This window comes from Hyperolius riggenbachi, chromosome 3 (assembly GCF_040937935.1).
Source record: "Hyperolius riggenbachi isolate aHypRig1 chromosome 3, aHypRig1.pri, whole genome shotgun sequence".
Lineage (NCBI taxonomy): Eukaryota > Metazoa > Chordata > Amphibia > Anura > Hyperoliidae > Hyperolius > Hyperolius riggenbachi.
The window spans coordinates 340,525,305-340,551,196 of NC_090648.1; the positions used below are offsets into that span (position 1 = coordinate 340,525,305).

A 25,892-nucleotide genomic window follows, 5' to 3' on the forward strand; every position below is an offset into this window, starting at 1 on the left:
AACTGCGGAACTCAATTCGCTTTGTCGTAAAGACGGATTGGAGGAGACATGGACCGAAGGCGTTCATCGATAAGGTACTGGTGGAGGGGTTGAAGCTGAATAAGAGCAAGATGTTTGCAATACAAGATTTCCCAGGACAAGGGGCCTATGATATCACAATGCATAATGAGGAAGATGCGCTAAAAGTGCTGGCAGATTATAGAGAGAGCAGGGAAGATTATGTTAATTGGTTGGAGTCGGTCACGCCATTATTTAATGAAAAGGCGAGACAGATTTATGTGCATATGTACAATCCTTTCGTGGAGCCAGATGTGGTCAGGCTGTTCATGCTGCGATATTTTGAGGATGTGAGCTATGCTGAAAAAATATACAATCACATAGGAGTATACAGAAGCAAAATGAGGTTTATTGTTAAGTTCAAGAGGCAGGAGGGGTGCTGGCATGATGTAGTTCACCCACCCCCTGTCTTCTCTATTGCCGGGGAGAGAGGTTATGTCACGTATCCTGGGCAGCCTCTCTACTGCCGGAGGTGCTATATGTTTGGGCATGGAACTGGAAGTTGTGTCTCGGAGGAGCGGTGCAGACATTGCAAGGAGCCAGTGCACCCTGGCTCCAGCTGCAAGAAGGTGAAAGTGTGTGACCTCTGTGGTGTGGGCGGCCACCTGGCCAAAGATTGTGAAAAGCGTGGTAAAACAAGGATTTACACGTATGCTGCTGCCGCTGGTTCTTATGGTAGGGGCAGGAGGTGGTCACTGGCTCCCCGTGTGGAGCCCCGGGACTCTGAGGCTGTTACTGAGACCCCCCTTACTGATGCAGCTGGAGAGGGCACCAGTGTAGTCCATATGGGCCCAACCGCTGCTGAGACCCCCCCTGGCCCCCCTGTGGATGAAGTAACTGATTCCCAGATGCTGCAGGCAGAGGAGTTGCCAAAGCAGCAGCGAGTAAAGAAAAGAAAACTGGGTGAGGATATGGATGAAAATGATGATGCTGTGGGGAGTGGGGGTGAAGAGGACGCCGTGCCTCTGTCTGCAGAGTTTCCCTCTGATGTGCAGAAGGCTGCCGGTCCTGCCTGTAAGAAGGCTGCCGCTGCCAAGTCTGCAGCGAGCAGGACAGGAGAGGCCGATGTATGTGCTGTGACTGAGGTTGCCCCGAGTCCCCCCGCTGTGGAGAGTCAGGCTGGGGCTGTGCAGAGTGAGATTGTGGAGGAGACCCCCCCGGAGCAGCTCCCCGAAGATGTGCCCAGCTCTCCAGCAGAGCGGGATTCCCCTGGCGCTGGTGACGTCATAAGTTCAGTTTCTACTGAGCGGGACCCGCAGCGTGAGCCTGGAGAGTGTGCTGAGGCTTCTCCGACCCCTGCCACCAGTACCGAAGCCTCCCCCGTGCTTCTCGTGAGCCAGGCAGAGGTTCCTGATGTCTGCACAGACCCCCAGCGGCCTGCCATGGACGCTAGTAGCCGCAGGTCTGCTGGGAGCAGTAGTGCCACAGTTCCTGGAGCCGGCTCAGCCGGCGAGAACAAGAAGAATGCAGGCGGGGAAACAGCTGTGCAGTCAGCTGACCCCCTGCACCGTCCTAAGCCCGCCCCTTCTTCTGCTCTCTCGCAGAAGACTCTGCCAGCACATTCTAGCCCTGTGAAAAGCGCAGGGAAAAAGACAAAGGCTGACACTGCTGTGGGGAGATCCCAGCAGGGGACTCCCTCACTTCCCTCCAAAAATAACAGCTCCCCAAATTCAAATAAAGGAGGGAAATCAGCCAGCATGATGTCAGAGGAGGTGGGAGGAGGTTATGCAAATGAGGAGGAGGAGTGTGAGATGGACATAACAGACCCTGGGAAGGTGGAAGGGGAGAAAGAGGTGGTGATAGAAGAGAGTGACAGTGATTATCCACTACCTTATCAAGAAAGAAAAGAGGCTGTGACAGAATCAGAGAGTGATGATACCCATGTGGCAAAAATGCGTATTGTCAGTGACATTTCTGAGGGAGAGTTAAAAGTTGACATGACGCAGTTTCCTGTACCCACTAGCTGGGAAAACACTAAACCATCTAGGAGGATTAACCCAGAGGCGCCTGGGCCGAGTGCTGCTGGAGATTCTGGTCCAGAGGACTGGAATATGGCGGAGTCAAAAAAACAAAAAAGAAAGAAAAACAGAAAAGGAAAGCAGGAGCCCGCAACAGTGGGCTTAAGAAAGAGTCCCAGGGCATCCAAGAAGTGATGATGGCTGAGTGTAGGGTGCATAACACGTGGTGTCTTTTGGTGATGGTGCTGTCCCTGCTGTCTGTAAATGTGAGGGGGATCGGCTCCTCATACCGCCGGGCTGCAGTCCTGCAGGACCTTGCAAATTTTAGGGCGGATATTTTTTGTCTGCAGGAGTGTATATTGAAGACGGTACCAGGCTCTGGGGAATGGGCAGGGGGCAATGCCATCTGGTCCCCTGCCTGCCAGAGTAGGAATGAGGGCATTGGAGTGCTGTTTAATAACCCAGGCATAAAGGTTTTGTCACATGCTGTCATCATTCCGGGAAGGATGATGGTTGTGAATTTTGATTTTTTTGGTTCCCAGTACCGTCTTTTTAACTGTTACGCTCCTGCAGACAAAAATGAGAGGGCGGAGTTTTTGGAGGTGCTCAAGTTCAATCTGCCAGGCCGCATTAAGACCATTGTGGCCGGCGATCTGAACTGTATAAGATCGGTTGGGGATCGAGTGGGGTCAGGAGAGACCAAGCTGGACTCCACCAGTAGGATCCTCAACCAGATTGTGACAGATTTTGGACTGCAGGATGCAGCTTTGGCGGCAGGCAGTAGGGACAGGGAATATACTTACTTTTCGGATACGGGCACGGTAAGTCACGCATAGATTACTTTTTACTTTCTAGGTATGTGTTGGTTTCTGCTGTCTCTTATCACCAGGTCACTTTTTCTGATCACAGAGCCATTCTTTGTTCCCTGGAAACGTCGGAGAGAGTGGTGTTTGGGAAGGGAGTCTGGAAGTTGAATGTGGAGTTGTTGGAGGATGTGGACGTACTTGAAAGATTTAGGGTGGAGTATGCAGGATGGGTGTGTAGGAAGAGAGGTTTTGTGGATTTGTTAGAATGGTGGGATTGGGCAAAGAGGAGGATTTCTGGCTTTTTCAGGAATCTGGCGTATGAGAAGAGGTGTTTGCAGAGAGAGGAGGAAGAGAAGTGGAAAGTGAGATTGCAGTATTTGGTGAAGATGAAGGAATGGGGGTATGAGGTGGAGGAAGAGTTGGAGGAGGCAAGACAGCGAATGAAGGGGATGTTGATGGAGCGTGGGAAGAGGATTGTGTATCAGGCAAAAGTGAGAGATTTGGAAGAGGGGGAGTCTTGCTCCCGGTTCTTCTTTAAGAAGGTGGTGTCCAGTAGGGATGTGTTAGAGTCAGTGGTGGTGGATGAGAAGGAAGTAGTTGGTTCTGAAGTGGTGGAAGAGGTGCAGAAGTTTTATGTGGATTTGTATGGAGGAGGGAATGTTGTGTCAGATGTGGAGATGGAAGAGTATTGTGATGAGGTGTTGGAGGAGTGTTTGGATCCGTTGGAGGTACAGCAGTTGAAAGAGTCGGTGGCCACGGAGGAGGTATGGGCGGCAGTGGGTGCCATGCAAACAGGCAAGACTCCAGGGAAGGACGGGCTCCCAGTGGAGTTTTTTAGGTGGGCCTGGCCTATCATTGGTGGGGAAGTGGTGGAGGTGGTCCAGGAGGTTTTTTCTTCTGGACGGTTGTCCCCATCAATGCGGGAGGGAGTCATCACCCTGATTTATAAGAAAGGAGACAAAAAATTGATAAAAAATTGGAGGCCGATTTCGCTGTTGAATGTGGACTACAAGATAGTGGCGAAATTGGTCGCAAACAGGTTAAGGAGTGTGATAGCATCTATGATTGGAGAGGGGCAGACCTGTGCGGTCCCCGGTCGAAGAAGCGCCGATAACCTGGTTTTGTTAAGGGACATGATAAGTTTTTCACAGGAAAATAAAGCGCCGATGGTCATTGAGGGTATCGATTTGGAAAAGGCATTTGATAGAGTATCACACTCCTTCCTGTTCGGGGTGATGGCAAAATTAGGGGTCCCTGATTGTCTCCTGAAAGTTATTAGAAGTTTTTACACTGGAATTTCGAGCCACGTCTTGGTAAATGGGGTTTTGTCCAGGTCATTCCCCGTTTTGTCCGGAGTCAGGCAGGGGTGTCCACTGTCGCCTATGGCTTTTATTTGTGTGGTGGAGCCTTTGCTGAGGTATGTCCAACGGGACAAGGTGGTGAAAGGATTTGTTGTGCCAGGTGGTGGTGGAGAGCAGGTGAAGTATTTGGCTTATATGGATGATGTGGCGTTTGTGGGTGGGTCGCAGGCTGATATTGATAGGGTGAATTTGCATGTGAAGGTGTTTTGTGGAATGTCTGGAATGGCTGTGAATTGGGAGAAGTCCCAGCTGGTTTCCTTCGGGAGGCCTGTACCTTTGAATGTGGAGAAAGTGCCGGTGAGTCAGGAGATCAAGGTGTTGGCATGGCCGGATTTGTGGGCAGGCCACCAAGGCTAAGGCCTAGGGCGCCAGGAGGCCTGGGGCGCTGTAGCAGCTGGCAGATCAGCTGTTTGTATGACCGCTCGCTCCTGCCCGCCCGGCCGGCATGATGAAGACATGACCTCTTCTGCACTACAAAGTTTCCCTGGCTTGCTGCGCTGCCCGGGGCGCCTCTCTCTGATCACAGTGGTGCTGGCAGATAAGCTGTTTGTGTCCCTTCTTCCGCCCGCTCGTCTGCCGGCATGATGTAGACATGACCTCTGCACCACAAAGTTTCCCTGGCTTGCTGCGCTGCCCGGGGCGCCTCTCTCTGATCACAGTGGTGCTGGCAGATAAGCAGTTTGTGTCCCTCCTTCCGCCCCCTCGTCTGCCGGCATGATGTATGACACGGAACATCTCTGTACTACAAAGTTCCCCTGGCTTTCTGCACTGCCCGGGGCCGTATGCCGAAATGCAGATCCTCAGCGGCGGCTCTCTCATCACAGCGATAAAAGCACATATACAGGAAGTGACATCGCCGCTGCTCGCTTCCTGTATTTTAAATATATGGAGCTGTCATTGGGTACTACTCTTTTACTGCTGTGATGAGAGAGCCGCCGCTGAGGATCTGCATTTCGGCAGTGCAGAAAGCCAGGGGAACTTTGTAGTACAGAGATGTTCCGTGTCATACATCATGCCGGCAGACGAGCGGGCGGAAGGAGGGACACAAACAGCTTATCTGCCAGCACCACTGTGATCAGAGAAAGGCGCCCCGGGCAGCGCAGAAAGCCAGGGAAACTTTGTGGTGCGGAGGTCATGTCTACATCATGCCGGCAGACGAGCGGGTGGAAGGAGGGACACAAACAGCTTATCTCTTCCAGCTTCAACTCCATGAATTGCTGAGCATGAATCTCGATGGCTGTCAGCTGTGGGGGCAGCGCGAGGACACTTCTAGGGATTCAAATTGCGGTAATCCTTCTCAACTATATGCCTGTTTTTAAACCTAGTGACTTTTACTTTATTCCAGTGTAAAAATATTGTGTTTAGCCTGCATATTACTCCCTAGACTGTACATGGATGTTTATGTCAGTGTCAGACTGTCATACCTTTGATGCACATTATATACAGAAATCCTGATAGGTTTTCTGTGATTTGATATGTATGGTTTATTACTATGCACTTTTGTACCTTGAGTGCACACACCTATATACAGTATATGTGTTTAGTAGCAGTCATTTTAACATGTCATATAGGTACTATTGCTTATTGTTTACAGAAACTGTAATTGTGAGTCAGAAAGCAAATTGCATTGCTGCACTTACTTTCACATCCATAGGGGAAAAAAAAGCTGATATCCTTTATCTTAAGGCACCTGATTACTTATTTTGTCTGGGGGCATGTGACTATTTTATTTTGATACTTATCACTATTTAATATTTTAATCTAAAGGCACGTGGCTACTTGATAAATCTATCCAGAGGCATGTGACTGCTAAATTATGTTCTCTATAGATGTGTGTGTACATAATTGTTTTATCTGGTGGTATGTGGACAAGTAATTCTTGATTCTTACGGCACATGGTTGCTTATTTCTTGTATTTAGGGAGGCCCTGGCTACTTAATTTTTGTATCTGGGGGGCATAGTGGCTATTCTAATCTAGGGAACTAATCTGCTTTTGCTGGCAAAAAGACATGTATACATTTTGTATGTGTATGTTGCTGTTGTCAGGGGGCGGCTGTTGATTGCTGGCCTAGGGCGGTAAACAGTACAAATCCGGCCCTGGGTGTTGGGTGTGGTGTTTGATGCAGAGATGAAAGGTAGAAAGACTTTGGATGAGGTGAAAGGGAAAGTGGTAAGAAAGTTGAACTTGTGGAGGTTGCGGAAGTTGTCTTTTTCAGGGAAAGTGTTGGTGGTGAAAGCTGTGATATTGCCGTTGTTGTTGTACTTCTGTTTGGTCTTGCCTCCTGGCAAAAGATGGATGCAAGAGGTGCAGAGAATGTTGTTTGTCTTCTTCTGGGGTTCAAAGATGGAGAGGGTGGCACGGGTGACGGTTCACAAGGGTGTGTCTCTGGGTGGTTGGGATTTCCCTGATGTTGCTTCTTTTTTGTCTCTGCACTATCTGGTGTCTGTCCGTAGAGTATTGGAGTCAGAGGGGAGGGTGAAGGATTTTGTAAGATACTTGGGAGGATGGTTGTGGAACAAGTTGGGATGGGTTGCTAAGGACCTGAGCAAGCCTGTTGCATTCACAACCACGCTATGCTATCAAAAGGTTAAAGAAATTCTGTACAATTTCAATATGACAGGAGCAGCCTTGGCGGATATAAATAAACAGAACATAAAAAAATGGATCACAAGAAATGATATAATATGTTATATAAAAGGAATGACAAGTGCACAAGCAGAGACAATATGGAAAAGAATGAACATTAAAGGAACAACAAACAGACAAAAAGATGTGGTGTGGATGTCCCTGGTATCAGCACTCCCTACTAGGGTTTTTTGCAAAAGGAGGGGTATGACTCCCTCAGGAAGGTGCCCAAGAGAAGGGTGCGGAGGGGAAGAAGATGTGGATCACGTTTTTTGGGAGTGTGATTTTGCAAGGGATTTTCGGAGGAAGTTGGGTTTTTTTTTAGAGGTGGTGGTGGAGGTTAGGGGCACATCTCTTTTAATGGTGATGGGTGGAGTGTCACTGGGTGCAAAGGAAAAGGATAGGAAGGGGTGGATCGTGTTTTCTGTATTCAAGGAAGTTCTGTGGGATGCAAGGAATCTAATTGTATTCAAGAAGGAGCAGTTGTCATTGGAAGCAGTATGCAATTTTTTCTTGGCGAGATTGTATGTGGTGTATTTGGCAGATAAAAAAAGTGTTGGAGAGGAGAAGGCTCAGGAATGTTGGAAACAAAAAGAATGGAGCTCATTGATATAAAAAGTGAACAGATTTAATAAAGGCCGGTATGATGATTTAATTATGAAGGATGGGCAATATCGCTGCCAACCTGATGGAGAGATCCGCGTGATGGCTGGTTTTTAAGTGATTTTAATCTGAAAGGCCCAAAAAAAAAAAAAAAAAAAAAAAAAAAAAAAGTCTGTATGCATGTTGGATTATTATGGCTCTGTACATATTAACAAGCTGACACATCATTGCATTCCAGCGGTTCTGGAGGTGTGTTTAGCTTCTAAGGGTACAATGGTTAATTTGCATATATTCAGCAGTGGTGCCTGGGAGACATCTCGAGCTCACTCCAACCTGAATTATCGCAAATTCTTTCTGTTTTAGGAAAGCAAACTTTTGTTTTTGTTTCACCACACTGTCATGGAGCAAGTTGCTGCTTACATAATGATACATGCTGAAATCTGTGGTATACTTTAATTCAATAATAAAGTGTGTAAATTCAATTCACCTAGCAGGGCGAAGAGTTCTCCTTTTCCTTTTAGCTGCAACAAGAAGTTCCTCTCTTTTTTTAATTTCCATCTCCACCACAGCTCTGGGGTCTATATGGTAAAGCACTGAAGAGACGCCTCTCAGCTAGCTACAGACTGATCTGCATGAACGAATCGTCGTGTGCAGCTGTTGATTGAGCTAGTCTGAGAGAGAGAGACACCACGTGACCAAAGCAGGAAGCAAGGCTGAGAGAATTCTCTGGAGTGTGGTGTGACCCAGAGAATACACAGAAGAACCCTCACAGAGGTGAAGAGGAGCTTGTATTATTTGCTTGAGAGCAGTGCAGAACGTGTGTAGGTGAGCAGACTAGCTCCTGTGAGACGGGGTCAGGCAGTTCAAGCTAGTTTTTGAAAGTAGTAAGATTAAGATCCACACACTACATCTAACTCGAGAGATCACATTATAAACAGGTTTGGCCCCTGCTTGTGGGAGACCCTCTTACCTGGGTGTTTGTCCCTGGAAATAAAGGAGTGTATAAACTCCTTATTTTAGAGATGGAAGGGGCGGGGGAGTGTATAGACATGTATTTACACCTGCTCTTAGCAACAACATAACTAAACCCCCTTGCTGCAGCTCTCTGTGAGCCAAGTGATGATCTCTGTGGCTGGCTGTCTCACATTATTATGACATCTCTCTGATCTCTTATGATGAGGAAGGACAGAGGCTGGTTTCTCACTGTACCTGTAAAAATGGATCTGTTGGAAATTGCAAATGCGCTGCAATCGTGCTTCCTAGTGGAAAAAAAAACAGCCCTTGGCATGTAAATCACAAAATGAAAAAAATAATAATTTCAGGGACTCTTTTATACTAGGGTGATGTGATTGCGACTTTGCCTGATTGCAGAAGGTCCGCATGCGGCGCTAGTCTACTTTAGGGGACCCAGCAGGAAGCCTCATAGGTAAATTTGGCTAACGTGATTGGATGGACGACACCCTCCCGAACTGCTAGGTTTCCAATAGATTTTTGTAAATTACGCCCACACTATTAAGCCAATCACAAGGCTTTGTGCTGTAATAGGGTGCTGTGATTGGAAAACTGTTCCCTATGAGGATTCCTGCTGGTTCCCCTAAACTAGACTAGCACCCTGCATGCTTCATTTTGTACTGAGTTTTCTCATTGTGTTCCTAGCATTCAGTGGAATTCACATCAAAATCGAATTGCATTTGAGATTTGCAGTGTAAAAGAGGCTTTAACGGATGAGTTTGTTCAGTTGGCATCAGTTTTTACTGTTTTTCCATTCTGCCTTTGAAGGGACTGGATATGTTGCTAAAAGTAGATTTGTGCCCAGTACACAGTATCTCCATGGACCTCAGGCACTATACTCAGGTAGCACATGGCAATTTTACCAGAACTAACACCGTTCATTAATATTAGCGCTCAATCCTCTAGTCTGGTATGTTATATACTGTTTGATTACCTACATTGATGAACTTATACAGTTGTTTGAAAATGTAGTTGCAGCAGTGCCTGGAACCCCTTCTGTTTACCACAACTATTGCATTCTGATTTAACATATGTCCTAAGAGCATGCTGCTTTTCCACAACACACAGTAGACCCATCTGCACTTGCAGTACCTGCTGTCTTTTCTCTCCTTCTTCCAAAAAATAGACTATGGATGAAAGTTATAAAGGACTCACGAGGCGACAATGAAAATCTATTTTTGCTCACCTGGGGCTTCTTCCAGGCCCTAGCAGCAATTTCAGTCCCTCTCCGCAGCTCTTGTCCTTCTTGGTGTCCCACTGGCTGCGCGTAAAGAGCCGCAACCCACCGGCGGGTCATCTCTTCTGCGCCTACTTGCGCCTCCACATCAACTGCCACACTGCGCCTGCCCACTACTATGCAGATGAAGTAAACGCCAGCTGACGTGGAGGCGTAAGCAGGCGCAGAAGAGACGTCCCGCCGGTGGGTCGCTGCTCTTTATGGGCAGCCAGTGGGACACCGAGGAGGACGTAGCTGTGGCGAGGGACTGAAATGGCTGCTAGGGGCTGAAGAAGCCCCAGGTGAGTAAAAATAGATTTTCATCGTTGCCTCGTGAGTCCTTTTTAAAGTCTTCTAAAAAAAAATGAGAGTGTGAAACAGCATCCAAAATATCATGGAGTACATTACAAAATACCATAGAGTTGACAGGAAATAACCTGTCCAAGTTGTGTTTTTATCAGGGCTGTGGAGTTGGTACAAACATCTTCCGACTCCAACTCCGACTCCTCAGTTTATGAAACCACGACTCCGGGTACCCAAAATGGCTCCGACTCCTCGACTTTGACTCCTTAGTCTAATACTTAACAGGGCTGTGGATTTTGTACAAAAATTATCCGACTCCGACTCCTCAGTTTATGAAATCAACGACTCCAACTACGGGTGCCCAAAATTACTCCGACTCCACAGCCCTGGTTTTTATAGCCATTATGTTAAATGAAAACATTTTTGCCCTTGCAAATATGTCAGCCTCAGTTTTGTTTCAATTGTTGAGAATTACTGTGCACCACACAACCTTCAGTTCTCCTCATCGTAACTGAACGAACAGACTGATGTGACCATTGCTTTGCATGGGATACATTTGCATGTCTGAAGAATGTTTTTTTTATATAGTACTGTGAACCCAGCCAGTCATGCCATGTTGTTGCTGCAGTCAGTGCCACTTGAATCTAGAGTGCTGTCAGGCTCCTCATGTCACCTCTGTCTTCTGCAGGTCACATAGGTGTAAATGTGCGTGCCACTGAGCAGTGTCCTACTGGTGGTTTGTAGCTGGACAGCAGGCAGTAAGAAATTACTGCATTTTTTGGACTATAAGACTCACTTTTTCACCCCCAAAAGTGTGGGGGAAAAGTCACTGCATCTTATAGTCTAATTGCAGGGAGTTCCTGACTTGTGAACGCCTGCCGATACGAACCTTCAATCTGCTGCAATGTCAGGGACTACCTGTACTGTGCCCATGCAGAGGAGGACACAGGGGGACACAAAGTGGCATAGAGGAGAACGCAACGGGGACACAAAGGGGCATAGAGAAGGACACAAGGAGGGGGGGGGCATGAGGTACAAAGGGGGAATAATCCAGAAGATGCCCCTTCACTATCTATGCACCAGGTTTAACCTCCCTGGCATTCTGGACGAGCTAAGCTCGTCCAGAGACACCGGAGGTCGCCTCTCAGGCCCCGCTGGGCCGATTTGAATAATTTTTTTTTAAGCACGCAGCAAGCACTTTGCTTGCTGCGTTTCCTACCTGATCGCCGCCGCGATACAGGGCCCCCCCCAACCGAGACCCCGTGTGCTGCCTGGCCATTCAGTGCCAGGCAGCGCTAAGGGGTGGATCGGAACTCCCTGTGACGTCACGACCTTGATGGCGTCACAACGTTCGTCGCCATGGCGACGGGGGAAGCACTCAAGGAAATCCCGTTCAAAACGGGATTTCCGGACGGATCACTACGCCGGCGGCGATCGGAGGGCAGGGAAGGACACCGCAGGGAGGGGGGAATCATGTAGCTAGTGCTAGGCTAGCTACATGGTAAAACAAAACAAAAAATGTGCAAAAAACGTTGCCGCGGGAAACAGAACACCAGGCAGGTTAATATATATTTTTTCCCCTGTTTTTTTGTCCTCTAAATCTAGGTGCGTCTTATGGTCAGAAGCGTCTTATAGTCCGAAAAATTCGGTATGTGTTCTGTCTCTGGGTTTATTCGTAAATTAATCTGTTAGAATTACAATCTAATATAATAAAGGTGGATTCACATTTGTTTTCTATATCCATTCATACACATTTTGTGCTTTCATCCATGGGTTCAAGCCCACTTTCAATTCTGCTATTGATATTCTGCTATGAATTAGAAACTTTTGGAGAGTTTGCACTGCAGGCTTGAACTCCCCTCTTCTCATATTGGAGAGATTTTTCCTCTTCTGTCCCTAGGACCTCCAGGGAGATTCTAAAGAGACTCTGTAAAAAAAATGTCAGCCTTATTTCTTCTATCCTATAAGCTCCTATACCTGTTCTAATGTGGTCTGTCTTACTAGAGCCTTTCCTAGTTGCACAGTGGCTGTATTATCTCTCTTATATAATCTAATCTTCTTTCCTTTGTCAGCTCAGGCAGGAATGTACTGCTCTGCTGTGATAGGTAGAAGTTATACACACTCTCTCCACGCCCGCTCCAGGCTCTGTATGAGTAACAGACTGAGCTTCTCTCAGCCTATCAAATGCTGGTTAGCAGCCATGTTTTTTGTTTGTAAACACTGCCTAAAACTGGCAATTACAAGCCAGGATTGCAGCAGGGAGTGGCAGAAACAGCACAGAGGGGCCAAGGAGAACATAATGAATAGAATGGTATGCTTTTTTATTGTAAGAATTTTAGAGTACAGATTCCTTTTTAAGACTTAAATATAAAAATCATTATTCCCCCCCCCCCCCTTAAAAAACAAAACTATTTCTTACTTATTTAGTATTTATATAGTGCTGACAGAGTATATGCTTTTGTCACTAAGTGTCCCCAGAGGGGCTCTCAATCTAATCCCCCACATAGTCATATGTCCATAATCTAAGGCCAGTTTTAAAGGATGCCAATTAACCGGTTCGGGACCGGCCATAGTTAAAACTACGCCGCACTCATGGCCGCTTAAGCCTGATGTGGCTTATTTTTTACCAGGGCTGTGGAGTCTGTACAAAATTCCTGTGACTCCAACACCTCAGTTTATGAAACTTCTGACTCCAGGTACCCAAAATTACTCCGACTCATTGACTCTGACTCCATAGCCCTTGCTAGGCTATGGAGTGGGTACAAAAAAAAACATCCGACTCTTCAGTTTATGAAACCTCCAACTCCAGGTACCTCAAAATTGACTCCGACTCCACAGCCCTAGTTTTAACACCACCCAATCTCGTGCTTGGGAGTAATAACGCGCCTAAAGACAGCTGAGCGCCAGAATTCGGTCAAGAGCCGTTTTCATTGGCTCCTGACTTCCTGATCGCTGTGAGCCAGTCAAAGTGATCAGGAAGTGAAAAAAAGGGGGAAATATGTCCTAGTCCTTAAAGGGAACCTTAACTGAGAGGGATATGGATGTTTCCTTTTAAACAATACCAGTTGCTTGTCAGTCCTGCTGATCTCTTTGATTGCAGTAGTGGCTGAATCACACACCTGAAACAAGCATGCAGCTAATCTAGTCTGACTTGGAAAAATCCTTATCCTTCTCAGTTTAGGTTCCCTTTAAAGAGACCAGAGCTATTGGTCCGAATTGAGCAACCTGAGCACCTGGACCTTTACAATAATAAAATTAACCTCCCCATATGGGAGATTCTTAATACAGTGTGCCGTTGTAGGGAGCATTATTACTTTGGTACGGGGGACTGCACCTCCGCCTGTATGGAGTGCACTGTGTACCTCAGGGAGCAACTGCAGGTCGAAGCTTCCGCCAGTATTTTGTACTCCCGGCCACCACAATACATGCTGGGAGACATCATCTGTAAATGTGAGCCCATCTCCTGGCCAGCTGGCCAACTTCAGGCCCCCCATCAGCACACTGTATATAGCCAGAGGTTTACTATATCCGAGTTTACTACAACAAGATTCTGCTGTATTTACTGTGACAGCTAGATAGAAAAAAAGTAATTTTTAGTGTATTTTATTTGGGACAAACAAAACATCTCATGCGTATGCATTTGTTTTATTCTGTATGCATATATAATATAAACACATTTCTTTGTCAACAGATGTTACTTAATAAAGTTCGGACATTTTTGGATCCATCGCAAATATACCGTAATTTTTCGAAAACAAATGTGAAATTGCTTTTTAGACATTTTTCTAAAGGAACAATTGATTCTGGAGCTGTTATGTCTAGTAATCCCCAGCACAAGCCACAGGGCCACCTATCCAGCTCTGGTAAAGAAGTAACTGTCAAGAGACTATCGGTTGAAGGGAATATTGCAGTGGGTAAATCCACCTTTCTGCGGTTATTATCTAGCTCCTACCCAGGATGGAGCTTAATGGAAGAGCCACTTAAGAAATGGCAGCATGTCAGTTCCTCGTCCAATCAGGACATGGACAACTTACTACAACTGCTTTATGATAATCCTGCTCGATGGTCTTACACTTTCCAGACACTCTCTTGTATGGGTCGTTTTAAATCTCAGGTGGCACCATTTTCAGAGCAGCTGCTGAAGCAGCTGGAACCGGTCCAGATATTTGAAAGGTCTGTATATAGTGACAAGTTTGTGTTTGCCAAAACTCTTCATGAGCTTGGTCATTTCAATGACATAGAATGGACGTTGTATCAAGACTGGCACATGTTTTTACTGCAGCAGTTTGGAGACAGAGCTGCACTGGATGGGATTCTGTATCTCAGAGCAAGCCCGGAGAAATGCTTCGAGAGGCTTGAGAAAAGGGCCAGGAAAGAAGAAAAGACAGTTACACTGGATTATCTGGAAAAGTTACACAAGCAACATGAGAACTGGCTAGCGGCAAAAAGCCCTGATACACATTTTGAATATATTAGACATATTCCAGTTCTAATGTTGGATGTTAATGAGAATTTTGAGGACAATCCAATGTTCATCAAGGAGCACATCAACAAAGTTAAGGAATTTGTTGCTTCTCTCTAAGGCTAGGTTTACACTTGGGTGTTGCATGTTAAAAAAAAAAAAAATCAGAGGAGGAGGAAAGTTGCATCCAGCATTATACCTACAATGTGGCACATACAGTTAATGAAAACTGTGCTTCACTGCAACTCTGCACACTTATGTTGTCCAGAACTGCACGGCATGTTTTGCATTATGCAAACGGATCCGTCACACCACATAGATAAGGCGCCATTGTGAAGGTACAATAACAGTATTATCTAAAGGCTCTTACACACATGCATTTTTTCTGCCCAACTATCGTTCATACTTGGTTTGTTGGATGATAGCTGTTCATGTGAACGTGTGGCAAACGACTGGACCAGCAACTGATAAGTCGGTTTGCCCAATCCATTTGACACGACTGTTGGGCTGATGTTGTGGAGTTGGCCGTGTATGTACAAGATGTTTGAAAGCTTTGTAATTGTTTTGAATGCGACCAGATCATACAATCCTTCCTTCTGCTTGCGTGCGCAGTATGCAAATGAGTTCGACATTCAGTTGGTTGGTGCTTGGAAAATACAAGTCGTGCGGTCGGTCATGTCGTCGGGTTGGCTGTGTGCTTTTGTTGGATGTGTGTACGAGCCTTAATGCCATGCCCCATTGTGAATGCAGCCTATTGTTTTATTGGGGTCACAATAGCTAAGGGCCCTTTCACACGGGCACCTGTCAGCTCCTCTCCTGCATCGGCTGGGTGCTTTTAAGTGCCTAGTACAGAAGGCCCCCCATAGAGTGAGATCTGTGTGCCGCCGCGCTTAAACTCGACATGTTGCATTCCTCCGCCACACGGTAACACCACCCTGTGTCAACGCTAGACTCGTGTGGTGTTACAACTACTGCAATTCGGCTGCATTTAAATTGCACACGAATTACACTGGCGGGTGACGTGCAGTTCAGCCGCCTTTCTGAAAGGGGCCTTAAAGGAATACTATGAAACTATGGTATTTTGTGGCAACAGTATAAATGATTGTATTATAGGTGTAAGGACGGGCAGAGTACATATTATTGCAGTGTGTAGGGTTTTTTTTGTGAAGGCTAAACTTGATTGCTGGACAGAATAGGAGCGAGGGCAGTGGTCTCTCGCTCCTCGGAGTAACTAATTGCGGCAGGTCACATGCTCTCCGCTCTGATGTGGGGAAGCATATAGCATTACAGTGTGTCAATAGGAAAGCGGAATCCCCCTCTCATAATGAGATAAACTGCTTCTGCGTCGCCGTCAGTTTGTTAAGGGGATGCTGCCTGTAGGGTAATTAAAAAAAAAATTAATAAACTACACACAGCAATAATATGTACTCTGCCCGTCCTTACACCTATTAATGAAATCATTTATACTGTTGCCACAAAATGCCATAGTTTGATAGTATTCCTTTAATTTTTCCTGAGCTGGAAAACTTGGGTAAACCAAACCTGAAGTGGATTTGGTAACACACATCTGCTGGCTGGTATAATTTTCCAACCCTTACTATGGTTGTTTTGGAGTTTAATTGCTGATAGATCTGCAAATTAAAGGTGGCTTTTAACAGTACAATATTTTCCTCAGATGCGATAGTTCAGTCAGATTTTGTGGGTTCATTAGTCAACGGAAGGAAATTATCAAATGTTCCAATAATTGGGATGATTATGGCAGATTCTCTCTTCAGAAACGATCATAAAGTCCAGCATTCAGTTTGACACAATTCTGTGTTCCAGAATAGTTTTCACATCGATTTTCTCCACATACGGCTTGTTTTTCTGTACAATTGGATCATAAAATAAGCTGATTAATCGCATCTGAGGGAAATATTGTACTGTTAATGGGCACCTTGTGCTTTTGCAGTGCACGAGACTGATGTAAGAAAGCTTTTCTCTTCATCAGGGTGGACAAATTCCAGCTAATGATTGCCTTGCTGAATCAGATCTCTTTTGTCTTTGAATACCTAAGTGGCAACCTGGAACATTTGAGTTTTGGATTGAGTGGAAAAGAGTTAGAATGTCTTGCAGCTTCTTTCTTTTTTTTTTTTTCTACTGGTCCATTCCTCCTTTGAGGAGATATTTGTTCACTCCCTGTTTTTGTGATGGTACAGGAAATCTCTCTAAAGTAAAGTTAAATTTGGGCAAAATGTATCTGCATCAAAATTTCCGCAGTGAAAAATCCTGAGAAAATTGGGCTGCACCACCAGTGTAATATATACAGATGTCTGCAGGGGACCATTAGAAGCCCCAGGTAAGTTCAACTAATTTTCCCCCGACCCCCCCCCCCCCCTCTACAGTATCCCTTTAAAGAGAGTCAGAGATGAAGATGAAGGCTATATTTATACTGGTGCTTCCTCCAGCTTCATGAGGTGCATGGGCTTCCTTGCTGTCCTCCCTGGACACTCCGTTGTTTTTTAACCAGCCCCGATAATGTACCCGGTCACCCTCCTCTGCGCATGCGCGGCTCAACTGTGCACGCACCAAACCTTCCATCCCGCCTTCCCAGTTGCACTCCTGCAGCTGGGAGTGTTCTGTGCAGAAGCGCACGACTGGCCAGATTAGCAGGGCTGATTAGAAGACAATGTAGAGGACGACGAGGGAGCCCACACACCTCATGGGGCTGGAGGGAGCCTCAGGTAAGTAAAAAATATAGCGTTTATCTTCATCTCAGTGCATATATTACACTGGTCCATACTATCAAAAGGTAGAGCAACCTGTAAATATCCATATCCATGGAAAATGATGCACAATACCAAACAAAAAAGACATCCATGGTTAAAAAAACCAAGCAACCACTAACTTCATGTAGTAAAAAGTAGTGAATTTTATTCAAGGACGTATCCAAAATAAAAACAAACACAAGTCTCCAGCGTAGCTGGGAGGGGATGAATAGGTAATCAATTAATCAATAAAAAATATATAGCCAGGCAGTATGGGTGAGGAAATATACAACAAATCACACATGCATATATTAATGCACTGAGCAGCACCAACTCCTAAATACAATGGTCCTAAACACATGCATATAATGGCTGTCAGTAATATCAAGTAGTAACCTCACCGTTCCTGATGCACTGTCCCTCTCAGCCTCGCCGGAGACAAGAGACTTCACATGTATCGCACCTCCTACGGGCTGAGAGGGACAGTGCATCAGGAACGGTGAGGTTACTACTTGATATTACTGACAGCCATTATATGCATGTGTTTAGGACCATTGTATTTAGGAGTTGGTGCTGCTCAGTGCATTAATATATGCATGTGTGATTTGTTGTATATTTCCTCACCCATACTGCCTGGCTATATATTTTTTATTGATTAATTGATTACCTATTCATCCCCTCCCAGCTACGCTGGAGACTTGTGTTTGTTTTTATTTTGGATACGTCCTTGAATAAAATTCACTACTTTTTACTACATGAAGTTAGTGGTTGCTTGGTTTTTTTAACCATGGATGTCTTTTTTGTATCATATATTACACTGGTGGCGCAGCCTAATTTTCTCAGGATGTTATGTGTATATGTGTTTTTGGTTAATTGTATTGATCCTGTGGATACATAAACTGCTAAAATACATCCAACAATATAAACCAGAAGACTGTCCTATATGTTTCTTTTCTTTTTTTATTAAATTCTTTATTTTTGTAAATGCCATGATACAAATACTGTGTATAAAAAGATAATATGTATGTGGACATTTTCTGTGCATGCAGGCATATATAACATTTGCACATATATTATAGCCAATGCAGCTTGAGATCCAGAAATGTTGTAAACGCGGACATGGCCAACAACCATGTTGTACACAGTATTTTAAGTGTCATAGCATTTAAACATCAAAAGCCTAAGTGTCATAATAAAAAAAAATTGCAAACCTTAGAGCTAAAACTTGAACACAAAAGAAGCGGCCACACCTCTATTTCCAAAATATAACCAAGGGAAATCTAAAGGTTCTAGATGCGGACCTAGAAAAGGTACGTGTGACGTGTCCCCCTAATTGCCCACATATATAATTTACTCAGATATTCTAAGATAGTTGTAAATCATCCACCTACAGGGGGAGTTGAAATTCTTATCAAACTCTTTATTTTCCCTCAAGTATTTTGTTAAAATCCATCGATACTCTAAAGAAGTCCCAGAAAGACCATGTTTTACTGCAAACTTCTGTCCTACGAAGGGCTATGTGTGCCAAATCCTCCATACGTAGAATATGATCAGTTTCTTTACTAGCTCCCTAGAAGTTGGGGGTTGTGGGTTATTCCATTTACGTACCAGGACACATTTAGCAGTGTTTAGTAAGTAGCGTACCACAGATTTTTTTTATATGCCTTAGTGGACCAGTTATTATGATGTAATAAATGTAACTGGTGAGAATGGAGCCTCCCTATTGGAAACATGTTTTATGAGTCTTTCCACCATCCTTCAGAATTCCTTTATCAGTGGGCATGTCGAAAATAGATGTGTTAGGGATCCTGTGGCGCCTTTACATCTCCAGCATTTCTCATCTACATTAGGGAAGATATTGTGCAGTCTCTGGTGGGTGTAGTACCACCATGAGAGGATTTTATAATTAATTTCTTGTAATCTAGTCGACTGAGGGGTCGTATGAGCAAATATACATTTTCTATTTCTTTGCCCTGTGGTGAAAATCTTCCCTAATTCATTTTCCCATTTAATAAAGACATAGTAAGCATTGAATATATTTTGGACAGTCTTCTTAACTGGTTCGGTACCCATGCACAACTTCTCAAATTCTGTCTGGTACCTCACCTGAAGAGGATTCACTCCCAGTCTTCTCATCCGGTATTTTAGTTGAAAATAACCTGACCAGTCTAATTCTGCATTTCCATACCTACATTGAAGTTCTGTCAAGGTTAGCCATTTGCCTCTAGCTGAGAAGTCTGCCAAAGTCAGATTTTTAACGTTTTCCCATGCTTTCCAGGCTTGAGCTCCACAGTGTGGATGTAGGCTGGGATTATCCACTATAGGTAACGGGTGAGGGCCACGGTAAGAAGTCTGGCCTGTCTCAACTTGAGAAATATCTGAAGAGTGCGTGTGACTAAGGGTGGTATGTTCAAGGGCATGTTATGGGTATTGGTGGACCACAGCAAATTAGACATTTTATGCCCTTTGAGAGACTGCTCAATATCCATCTACTGTTTGTAGTGTTTACCTTTTCTATGCTGTATCCAGAGGTAATACAAATGTTTTCATCTTCCAGTTTTAAATGTACAGGAAGCTAAAACTTCATATAATAGTATGACTTGTTATGAAGCCTAGTGATCAAAGATGTAAATAATCCAGTTTATTTATACCTTTGTATTCCAGCTCTCTGTCTGGTAGACTCAGTCATGTGAAACATACGCAAGAATAGCTGCTTCAATACCTATGCTGCTAAAGCCATTTGAGCATTAACAGGGTAATTCTGCTTGCATAGGAAGACCCTCCAAATCCTTTGTGTTAGAGATGTCCAGCCCTCAGCAAATTGATTTTAGAAGCCTGGTTCTTATTTCTAATTGGTAAAGTAGTTTAAAGCTACATACACACATTAGATTACATTCTGCCTACAAATACTGCCTCCAATGAGAATCTAGGGTGTGCACAGCATCCACCCAACATCGCCTAAAGATTCCGAATGCCACATCCTAAAGGTGGCCACTAACAGTCTAATTTCTAGCGAAAAATCGTTTGAGCAATCAGAAATTCTTATCAGTTTGGTTGAAAATAATCTCCGTTGATGGGCACAATCGATTATGAATGATTATAAAAAAATATCCAGTCACCCGACTGGATTTTTGTCAAACCAAAATTTGGATTTTCTTGAGTAGTTGTGATAGGAAGCAAAGATTGGTTCGCTGATGGTGTAGTGAACGATTTTTCTTCCGATCAGAATTTCTGATCGCTCGAACAATTTTTTGCTAGAAATTGGACCATTAGTGGCCACCTTTAGTGACTCCTTATGCCCGAGTGTCCCCACTTTGATTTGCTCTCCCCATTCTCCTCACTTTGTAAGGAATAAAGATTCTTCTGCTACTTCCAGTTAGAAACTGCCTAGATGGAGTTAGCTGCAGGCTGTTTGGGAGAGGCTGCTGCTTGGGGGTCCCTATCCTGATGTTCAGGCTGCAAAGAGACAACTTGGCAGCACAGATAGTCTAGGCTTCTCAACTGTACTATAACCAAATCTATATATTTGACATCAGCCAATGAAGAAGCAAAGACACACGTGTTCAAAATATTGTGTTTTGGCTAGTTTGACATTGATTTTGATCATATCAGTCATCTTGTTTACAATTAAATCAAAATGGCACTTGTAAGTCAGACAAATATAACATAACCTTTATAATGATATAACCACAAATGTCTTCATTATCAGTTTTATTTAACCCCCAAGTGACATTCAATCTTAGTACATAGTACAACATCCTTTTCCAGTTATAACAGATTTTAAACGTGAAGCATAGCTTGACACAAGTGTCTTGCAGCGATCTACGGGTATCTTAGCCCATTCTTCATGGGCAAAAGCCTCCAGTTCAGTCACATGCTTAGGCTTGTGCGCTGCAACTGCTTTCTTTAAAGAGGATCTGTAACATGAAAAGATCCCCTGGGGGGTACTCACCTCGGGTGGGGGAAGCCTCCGGATGCTAATGAGGCTTCCTACGCCGTCCTCCATCCGTCAGGGGTCTCGCTGCAGCCCTCCGTGGAGTCCGTGCAGCGGTGACGTCAATATTTACCTTCCTGGCTCCTGCGCAGGCGCTCTGACGGCTGTCGGCTCCGAACTACACGGAAATACCCGATCGCCGTCGGATCTGCTCTACTGCGCAGGCGCAAGTTTCCTGCGCCTGCGCAGTAGAGCGGACCCGAATGAGATCGGGTATTTCCATGTAGTTCGGAACGGAAAGCCGCCACAGCGCCCCCGCTGGAGCCAGCAAAGGTAAATATTGAACTGACAGTCGGCACAGTCGCCGGCTGTTCGGAGGGCTGCGGCGAGACCCCCGTGGGACAGAGGACGGCGTGGGAAGCCTCATTAGGATCCGGAGGCTTCCCCCACCCGAGGTGAGTACCCCCCAGGGGATCTTTTTAATGTTACAGAGTCTCTTTAAGTCCCACCAGAGGTTTTCAAGATTTAAGTCTGGTGACTGCGATGGCCACTCCAAAATGTTCCAGGCTTTAATCTGCAACCATGTTCTAGTCAAGTGGACTTGGAGGTATGCTTGGGATCATTGTCCTGTTGAATGGTCCACCGTCTCCCAAGCCTCAGGTTTGTGACGGACTGCATCATATTTTCATCCAATATCTCCTGGTACTGAAGAGAATTCATGGTACCTTGCACACGCTGAAGCTTCCCTGTACCTGCAGAAGCAAAACAGCCCCAAAGCATGATTGACCCCCCCCCCCCCCCGCCATGCTTCACAGTAGGCAAGGTGTTCTTTTCTTCATGGGCCTTGTACTTCCTCCACCAAACATGGCGTTGATCCATGGGCCCAAAGAGTTCTAATTTTGTTTCATCAGTCCACAGAACACTATCCCAAAACTTTTGTGGTTTGTCCACATGACTTTTGGCATACTGCAGTCGACTCTTCTTATTATTATTTGGAGACTGCAAGGGAGTGTGCATGGGAGTTCTGGCATGAATGCCTTCATTACGCAGTGTGCGCCTTATTGTCTGAGCTGAAACTTAAGTACCCGCATCTGACAAATCTTTTTTTCAGTTCCTCAGCAGGCACACAGGGACTTTTCTCCACTTTGCGCTTCAGGTAGCGCACAGCAGTCGAAGTCAGCATCTTCTTTCTGCCACGACCAAGAAGCGTTTCATCAGTGCCCTTTGCCTTGAATTTGCGAATGATGCTTCCCATGGTGTCTCTTGGTATGTTTAACATCTTTGCAATCTGCTTATAGCCACTGCCCTTCCTGTGAAGAGAAATCACCTCTTCTCTTCCTGGACCATTCTCTTGACTTCACCATGTTTGTAAACACACCAGTAAATGTCTAGAAGGAGCTGAGTATCACAGTCATTTTAAATCTGCCTAATTGGTGCTTATTATGCTTGATTTCTGCTCGTTTACATCCACAGGTGTTTTCAATACCTGATCGAAAACACTTGAATGAACCTCTGTTCTTAACCCCCTTGGCGGTATGAAAAATACCGCCAGGGGGCAGCGCAGCAGTTTTTTTTAAATTATTTTTTTTTTAAATCATGTAGCGAGCCGAGGGCTCGCTACATGATAGCCGCTGCTCAGCGGCATCCCCCCAGCCCCGCCGATCGCCTCCGGCGATAGGCGATCAGGAAATCCCGTTCAAAGAACGGGATTTCCTGGAGGGCTTCCCCCGTCGCCATGGCGACGGGGCGGAATGACGTCAGCGACGTCGGGACGTCATTGGGAGACCCGATCCACCCCTCGGCGCTGCCTGGCACTGATTGGCCAGGCAGCGCTCGGGGTCTGGGGGGGGGGGGCCGCGCGCCGCACCGGATAGCGGCGATCGGGCGCGCGGCGGCGATCGGGGTGCTGGCGCAGCTAGCAAAGTGCTAGCTGCGTCCAGCAAAAAAAAAATTAAGTAAATCGGCCCAGCAGGGCCTGAGCGGCACCCTCCGGCGGCTTACCCCGTGTCACACACGGGGTTACCGCTAAGGAGGTTAAGAGTGGTAGTCTTTAAGGGATTGAATAATTTTGTCAATGAAGAAATCACAAAAAAACATTTACTACAGTATTACAAAAACAATTGATGTCATTTTAGTTGCATTTGGCTCTTTAAAAAGTCCTTGTAAGATTCCATTCTGAACACAATTACAAATGTACACTAAATTCCCTAAAACCCTTTACAGCATTGGGGGGAGGGGGGGGTCATTTTGAACACAACTGTGCGTGTGTATATATATATATATATATATATATATATATATATATGAAATATGTTACAGTAAAGTAAACCCGGGGTGAAAATAAACTGAGGCGGTAAACAATTGTATTCTCCTACTTCTAAAATCTGACTTTTTTTTTCCCTTTAAAGATATCCCATGGTTTTATATTGTATTTAAACATTTAGAAGGTAGAATGAATGTTTTATGGTCTCTGCTCAGTGGCAGCCTATTAAAGAGAAACTCTGACCAAGAATTGAACTTTATCCCAGTCAGTAGCTGATACCCCCTTTTACATGAGAAATCTATTATTTTTCACAAACAGACCATCAGGGGGCGGTGTATGACTGATTTTGTGGTGAAACCCCTCCCACAAGAAACTCTTAGGACTGTGGTATTCCTGGCAGTTTCCTGTCTGTGAACCTTGCTGCATTGTGGGAAATAGCTGTTTACAGCTGTTTCCACCTGCCAAAGAAGCATGCAGCAGCTACATCACCTGCCAACAGTAAAAATGTCACCATGTAATGTCAGAATGTAAATGAGGGATTTAAAAGATTTTACAATGGGCAAAAACTGACTAAATCATTTATACATAATTATTGTAAAAATGAAGCACTTTTTTCCCGGATCGTCACTCGGACAGCACCCCTGGATGAGACTTGTCTCCCTCCCCACCGTGGACAGGAACTGCAAAAGAAACAATTTGCATAAGCAATAGGCAGCCAGGTATATAAGCTACTTACTTGCCACTATACTTCAGTATAGTTTCCTGTCCCGGACGGAGCGGAGGGAGAGGTCTCCAGGGAGCCATCCATGTCAGTTCGGCAGGGGCAGCGTGTGGCAGGACTCCCAATAGAGCTGAGCAGTGATCAGTGGGGAGTCCTGCAGCGTTTGGGAGGCTTCTCCGGAGAAGGCAGCAGTATTATGCGTGCAGGCGCGCGCATGAAGAGGTCACTTCCGGTTTACCCGGAAGTAGTCACGCGCTGGCGTCCCGCGTGATCTGAGGTCTGCAGAGCGGCAGGGGCCGCGGCGGGGAAATACTAAATCAACGAAACAGCTGATTACATTTGCATCACAATGACGCTGGACTAATTAAGCGGCAGGAGCCGCGGCGGTGTATGGTAATCAGCTTCAGCTGATGCATCAAGGTATGTGAAGCTGATTAATTATGCAGCAGGGCGGCGTTAGCTGTGGTCAGCTGGGTCTGTTTGAGGGTATATATGTGGAAGTAAGTCCATGATTCAGATGTGGCTGGCAATCATGGAGGACGCTTCAGGTTCAGCTCCTTTGCAATCTGCTAAGTCTGGACAAGATCCCTCTCTGGCAAGTAGATGTGGTACCTGTATACTCCTGCTTGTTATGGTTTTTTACTATGTAACCTTTAGTAACGATTGTCCCTTGTTTGTGTTTTTTTATAGCCTAAAAAACATGACAAGTCGGACAAATCTGATAAAAGTGAAAAAACTGACAAGGCTGCTGTTCAGACCAGTCAGCATAGTTCAAGCAGGTCGGAGAGGAAATGCGCAATTTGTAACAGTCGTTTTTCTTCATCTTCTTCTAAAAAATTATGTCAGAGCTGTACAGAGAAAGTAGTCAAGGATGAATCTCCGGTCATACTTAAAGATTTAATGGGCTGGATGAGATCTGAGATGTCTTCAGCGATTAAAGAGATCAAAGATTCTGCCATTGCTTCCAATTCTATAGTTCCTTCTGATGTCCCAGGAACTACTGGAAATATGGACACAATACCTGCAGTTGCTATCCCTGCTTCCCCTGTTTTGGCTCAACCAGGGCCCTCGGGATCCAAACGTAGAAGAGTGAGGTGGAGGGTTCTGAGTTATCTGAGGGGGAGATATCGGAGCTAGATCAGCTATCAGATATGGAGGAAGAGGTCTCAAATGTGGACAGATCAAAATTTGCTTTTTCAACCGATTTAATGAAGGATTTATTAAGCGCTATGTATGATACAATGGGTATCAAGACAGAAAGAAAATCTTTGACACCTTTGGATGAGATGTACAGGACTTTGGCGGACCCCCAGCCTCAGTTTATCCCAGTCCATTCCACCCTTAAGGGTATGATTAAGAAGGAATGGGATAACCCTGAGAAGAGAGCTTTTTGGCCGAGATCCTTGTCTAATCGTTATCCTTTTTCTCCGGAAGATCAGGAGTTTTGGGGTACTCCGCCTAGGTTAGACCCGTCTTTTTCTAGGGTGTCAAAGAAAACAGATCTGTTATTTGAAGACTTTGGTTGTCTGAAGGACCCAATCGACAAAAAAATGGACAATCTCCTGCGGAGAGCATGGGAATCTTCTTCCTTAACATTCAAGCCTGCAGTAGCGTCCACGGCAGTGAGTCGATCATTAAAAACATGGTTATTAGAAATGCAGGATAAGATTGCTTCTGGGGTCCCGCGAGAAGAAATTCTTAATGATTTTCCGAAAGTTTTAAATGCCTCTAATTATATGGTAGATGCATCAGACGACACTGTTAAACTTACAGCCAGAACTACTGCTTTAGTTAACTCAGCCAGAAGAGGTATATGGGTTAAAA

General features: G+C 45.2%; 2 protein-coding genes across 4 annotated transcripts in view; both read left to right on the forward strand.

Annotated features, from left to right (window-relative positions):
* The first annotated feature begins 8,098 nt into the window (after positions 1–8,098).
* LOC137563886 (deoxyguanosine kinase, mitochondrial-like) lies at positions 8,099–17,261 on the forward strand. The gene is made up of 2 exons (XM_068276939.1): positions 8,099–8,185; positions 13,633–17,261. The coding sequence occupies exon 2, from the start codon at positions 13,633–13,635 to the stop codon at positions 14,521–14,523; it is 891 nt and encodes a 296-aa protein (XP_068133040.1). The 5' UTR covers positions 8,099–8,185; the 3' UTR covers positions 14,524–17,261.
* LOC137563885 (uncharacterized) overlaps positions 8,118–25,892 on the forward strand; it is a 348,893-nt gene continuing 331,118 nt past the window's right edge. The window contains exons 1-2 of one of the 3 annotated variants that reach the window (XM_068276935.1): positions 8,118–8,236; positions 22,196–22,350. The gene's annotated coding sequence lies outside the window, so the exon portion shown is untranslated. Of the gene's footprint in view, positions 8,237–14,043; positions 14,115–22,195; positions 22,351–25,892 lie in introns of those variants that run through there. The other 2 variants (XM_068276937.1, XM_068276936.1) reach the window with 2 other exon arrangements.